Source organism: Gekko japonicus, unplaced genomic scaffold (genome assembly GCF_001447785.1).
Source record: "Gekko japonicus isolate JY-2015 unplaced genomic scaffold, Gekko_japonicus_V1.1 scaffold2067, whole genome shotgun sequence".
NCBI lineage: Eukaryota > Metazoa > Chordata > Lepidosauria > Squamata > Gekkonidae > Gekko > Gekko japonicus.
In genome coordinates, this window is record NW_015166481.1 from 157386 (window position 1) to 163401 (window position 6016).

The 6016-nt window shown below is 47.4% G+C and overlaps 1 protein-coding gene across 1 annotated transcript in view; it reads right to left on the bottom strand.

Annotated features, from left to right (window-relative positions):
* URI1 (URI1 prefoldin-like chaperone) overlaps positions 1-5547 on the bottom strand; it is a 69243-nt gene extending 63696 nt beyond the window's left edge. Inside the window, exon 1 of the mRNA XM_015412126.1 lies at positions 5447-5547. Within this exon, the coding sequence (XP_015267612.1) occupies positions 5447-5518 (72 nt within the window). The 5' untranslated portion in view covers positions 5519-5547. The remainder of the gene's footprint in view (positions 1-5446) is intronic.
* Positions 5548-6016: the final 469 nt, after the last annotated feature.

Sequence of the window (6016 nt, forward strand, 5' to 3'; positions counted from 1 at the left end):
TATATATATTAGAAATGATTTGGAAAATATTTGAACACCTTGTCTTAAAATATTTTATTCATCATGTTAAAATAAAACATTCCATAATCATTTTTTTTCTTTTTCCAATTTTTCGGAAAAAAACAAAAAGGCTTCAGGGAAAAAAACAGGAAAAGAAAGGTTTTTCCCCAAATTTTCCCGGGTTTTTCCCGGGCCTTCACATCTCTAAAAACAACAAGGGAAGATGGTGGTATCTTGTGCCTTGCTATGACCCCGGTCACACGGGAGGATTTGCCCCGTGAAACGGATGGGTTGAGGGTGGATTAAACCGGCGCAATCAGATGGCAACATCTGGCAAGCGTCGCGCCCCCGCCCCAACCTGTCGCTACCAGCTGAAAACACGGATTTAAAAGAGACCTGCAAAAGACTACTACTTACTGGGAAACGCGCAGCATGGGCGGCTGACGCGCCCGTATCCCGTGGTATGTGAGGCCCTGCCACACTGCGCAGCTGCCTCGCCTTTTTCCCACGGCTTCCCCCTTGGCATGTGATCGTGCCAGGGAGAAAATGCAGCTTGGCTCGGGGGATCTGTATGATCCCGATGCCGCGCTTCATTTTGCTATGGCTCTAAAAAGCCGCACTTCTGCCGCGGCTTTTCCCACTAGTGTGACTGGGGCCTATGTTGGCCTTCCGGGGGGGGCCCTGTTTGAAGCAAGGGCTGGACTAGATGGACCATTGTTCTAATCCAGCATGGCTGCTCTTACATTCTAACCTTTCCAAAAATTAAGATTAGCACAGTTGCTGAAAACAAGCTGAACAAAATTAAGAAACTGATGCATGCTTTTCTTTTGGCCAATGTATACCTAAATACTAAAAAACAGCAGCAGTTTAATGATTTGTAATACTGCACTCCTATAGCAGGAGACCTCCCCATCCTTAACTCTCCCCCCCACAAAAAAAAGTATTGGCCCCAGTCACACAGAGAATTTGCCGCACAAAAGGCACGAATGCTGGGTGGATTTTCGGGGCGCAATCACACCACAACATCTGGCAAGCGTAGCGCACCCATGGCCAACCCGTGGCGTGCCGCCGAAGATGCACAATTAAAAAGTACCTGCAAAGATCTACTAGCAAATGGTTTGTCATGGGCTGCAGACGGACTTGTTCGGTGTAATTTTGCCGGCGCACGCCTATTCCCTCCGGCCGTCCTCTTTGCAGCGTGCGCCGAAGGACAAAACCCCAGTGCACCGCCGTCGTGTCTGATTGCATAATGGCGGGTCAGAATGCGACAGCGCAAATAGCCACGCCTCCTCCCCCCGCACATTTTCTGGCACGTGTGGCCGGGGCCATTGTATGTTATAATTTCAGGGGTGGTATGTTTTAAGATCTATAAATAGGATCGCCAACCTCAAGGTGGTGTCTGGAGACCTCCTAGAATTACAACTGGTCTCGTCAACAGAGATCAGTTCCTCTGGAGAAAATGGCTGTTTCGAGAGTTGGTCTCTATGACATTATACCGTACTGAAGTCCCCCCCTCCCCAAACCCTGTCCTCCCCGGGTTCCACCCCCGAAATCTCCAGGAATTTCCCAACTCAGAGCAAGCAACCCTCTCTATGATTCTATCTGCAACTGTTCAGGATTTAAACCCTGAGTTCCCACCTCAGTTTTTATACCTCAAATAATGTTGATGTTAGCATTATAAAATAATCACATATTTTGGAACCGTTATTAAACTAAACTCTGCTCACAGTGACCCCCAACTGTACTTATGTCATCCCGTTTGTCTACTTATACAAGTATAGATGAGCAGAGGGGTCTATGTAACTTCCCATTCACATCTTCTATTTTTAGGAAAGAGGGGGAGTGATGGGTAACTAGGCCTTGACCCCACCTTACTAGTTGAGCTCCATTCTCCCAAGCTTTCTTCTTCAAACTCAGCTCACATTAGGGGACAGGTTTAGCTCTCCATACCCTTATACTCCCACTTTCTATTAAACTAGATCTCACCCTACTGCTTTACACACTAACCCAGAGGCACATGAAGAAATACATTTGGGTTCTCCCACATTATCTAGTTAACCCTAAGGAATCAATAAAAGGTGTCCAACAGAAAAAATTGGGAAGACATTCCCAGACTTTTTCCTCTTTGTAAACTAATTAAACTTTTCCCCCAACAAAAGCTATGCCCAAGTAGCACCACAGCTAAAGCTCATTGCCATGAACTCATTGGCCTTACAGCAACTATAGAGAAGGGACCATATCTATGCTCTGCAATGGTGCTGCAGGAGGAGTTACTGTTCCCACCGCAAGCACTCCCTGCACTTTCTCCATTCCTCCTTCACCAGCAGGTGTAATGCCTACAGCAGTTGGCAAGATGAGACAAGATGCCAATTTTTAAATTCCTACTTACAGAGGCCCAGAAGAACTTTCCCACTTAGGAATTATATCCTACTTACTTTCTTCCAGCCCCAGGTACAAAACCCGTATGTACAATAAACAATTCTCCGGTTCACATTCAGCTGGGAATAGCGTAGAAGGGAAGTATGAGCCCCTTTCCTCCACCACCGATAGCCTTCATTGTGAGCCTGTTTCTCCGCATGAACACCCAATCACATGGAGGCCAACTTTGTGTGTGCATGTGTATGTTTTCTCTTTTCAAAAACCATACAAACTGGATTGGAATGTAACTGAGTGCTCCTGTGGAGGGGCCTGGTTCACACTGGAGTCAATGTGGTGGGCTGTGAGGTTCACATCAGACTTCCACCAAGCCATTTCATCCCCACCAAACTGGGGCACTGTCCCTCCAAAAATAATCAATTTGCGACGCTACCTTTCCACCATTCTCTGGTAAGTCGTGGACATGTCGCACCTTAATCATATATTGTACTAACTCTCCTAATCATAGGATTTCTATCATGCCACGTGTATTTGAAGAGGACAACTATTAATGTTTAATCTTTGTTGGGTAGATGTGTTTTAAAGACAGCATCTGACCTAACAATCCTACTCTACAACCAATCAGCCACAACAGCCACATAACCCTGGCCTTTAACCCACTGCCTGAAAACAACTATGTGATGGTCCTGATCTTCCGCTTCGATTTCATTTTCAGCATGTACACGTACACACAAAAGTAAAGGACACCCTAGCATCTGCCACCAACTAGAGTTCCAAGAGCTACTATAAGGCTGCACACTGTGTGTGTGTGTATTAAGTGCCATCAAGTTGCTTCCAATATGGCAATCCTATAAATTAATGACCTCCAAAATGTCCTATAATTAACAGCCTTGCTTGGGTCTTGCAAACTAAAGGTTGTCGCTTCCTTTACTGAGTCAATCCATCTCATGTGGCTCTTCCTAATTCCCTGCTGCCTTCAACTTTTCCTAGCGTTATTGTCTTTTCCAATGAGTCTCGCCTTCCCATAATGTGAACAAAGTATGAGAGTCTCAGTCAAGTCATTTTAGCTTCTAGGGAGAGTTCAGGTTGCATACCCTACCTCTTGGAGAAAAACACAAGCTACAGGAGATCAGCTTGCCCTTATACACATTGATGTTGTTGGACTGTCCTCTTTCTTTTCCTCCCACTCTTGCTCCCTTGCGTCTCTTGCCTTTTAAGTCTGCAAGCCTTAGGGAAGGGACCTGTGTTTCTTAACCTGATATGAACTGTTCTGAGTGACAACTGCTCTCTGAAAAGAGGAATGTAAGTATAATAACAAATATGCATACTGAGAAACAAAAAACCACCTTCATCAACAGTTACAGTATCTATCTGTTCACTCACCTATTCATAAGCATTGCCCATGATGAATGTCCCCTTCACCCCAAAGTTTCTATGTACACACACACCCTTTTGAATACCATAAAAACACATTTCATTCCATAAATTCTCCAGTACAAATAGAATCCACATTTCACTGATAAATTCATTATATAAAGTGACAAGGAGTCTGTCCTCCAACAACTGTGGTTACATCAGCAAGATTAACAGGTTTTGAAGGGGTTTAATCCATGTTAAATGATTGTGACAGTACAACAGGGTTGTGACTGTCATACAACATGGTTGAAAGAGGTTGAGGGGTAACTCCGTCTGCATATTAGCTGCAAGTAAAAAAGGGATGTGGACAGTCATAAGTACAAGAAAATAATATTAATAATAATAATCTTTATTGCATTAGCAAGAAAGCCATAGCAACTGTACAGGATTTAAAAAAAAACAACACTTAAAATTGTCAAATTTGTATATATACAAGAAAATAAATCAAGAGGTAACTAATCCGCATTAAAACAATTGTGACAGCCCAATCAGGTTGCCACCATCAGAGCAAAGTAGTTAAATGAGGCCAAGGGGTAACTTATGTCAGTGGTGTTCTGGCACTCAGAGCCCTCTCTGTGGGCACGCGTGACATCGCCCCAGCCAGGCCCAGACCATCATTAAAGTGTCGAATTCTCTGCCAAATAATTTTAAGTAAATGAAAGCATTTGGGATTGCTTTCCTTACTTTGTTTGGATCATTTTAAGTTAATGTATGAGTTGTTTTTTTCTAAAGTAAAACCTCAGTATTCAGGTTAAATTGCCGTGTTGGTTTTGGGTCGCAGTTTGGGCACTCGGTCTCTAAAAGGTTCGCTATATGTCAACAGCAAATTGGATTGATGTTATGAGTACCAAACAGTAGTTAACTAAAATCAACTGGGTAAGTAATCTGCATTAGGTGCTCATGACCAAATCTTAACAGCCTTGGAAGCACCCAACCCACCAAGAGCTCACCCATGTGCTTAAGAGTTCAAAGGGCAATTGTGGTAAAAATGGTTCTCGAACATGTGCTATAAACACATACCGAAACTAAAAATGAGCACGAGGAGGAAGTGCCCTCCCACCCCTGTGATGAGCAAGAATAAACTGATAACAGCCTGTGCAAGGATTTACTTATGGGAGCCAGATCCACCGAATAGAAGTGTGTGTGTGTGGGGGGGGTTAAAAAAGGCCGGGGGAAGGGCCTTTAGTGCCCTTTCACCCCTGTGAGGAGAAAGGATGAGTCGAGGAAAGACTAATCCTGTGAAAGGATTTCCTGAGGAAACGGGAGTTCCCATGAACACAAAGGGAGAGGGAGGAAGCCTCCCAACGTGCAGTCTGAAATGTTCATTAACACATCTGAGAACATTTAGGTTTTTTTAAAAAAAGAGAACCCCCCCCCCTGACAAACACACACACAAACCCCCCCCCGCCATTGCATGGTGTTGACAAGACCCGCGCGCATGACACCCTTCCGCCACCAACCGCCCCTCACAGAGAAGGGGGACATCAGACGCACGCCCGCGCGCGCGCGCCCTGCCGCCCCGCCCCCTCTCCTCCAGCGCCCCGTCAGACCCCGTGGCCTGAGGCGAGCCCCCGCACTCCACAGCCTCCCCTCAGAGGAGCGCTCCAGTCAGGAGGGCGCCGTTCCACCCCGCCCCGTCCTCCCCTTTCTTTACCTTTCCATGTTCCTCCCGCAGGCGACCCAACTGGGTGACGCTGAGCGGCGGGGCTCGGCCGGCGGGCTCCATGAGCCGTCAGGGAGAGAGGGGCTCGGGGGCTTGGGGGGAAGGAGGGAGAAATCTTTCTTTTTTTAATTATCGGCTCGCTTCTCTCGTAATTATTTCTCTCTCTTTTTTTCCTCCCTCAGCAGGGCGAATGAGTCCTATAGAAATGTTTGTGGAAGGCAAAGCGCCGGCTCCGGAGTCGCATCCACGGCGCGGGGGCCGCCGAAGCCACCTGGGCCCAGTCAGGAGCCGCTGCCGGGGGAAGCATCTCACACTCGCATGCTGGGCCGCGCCGCCGCCGCCGCCGATCCCTCAGCCGGGGCCCTGGAGCAGCTGCCCCTGCGCCGGTGGGAGCCAGCCGTGGAGCCGCGCCGTCCTCCTCTTCCCCTCGCGACAAGGACCGGAGACGGGCGCCGAAGGAGGGAGCCACCGACGACAACCACGGCCGAGGCCGCTTCCCTGCGCCTGCCTGGTCGCGGCTACAGCACTCTGGGTAGCCGCCGGGAGGAGGCGAAGGAAGAG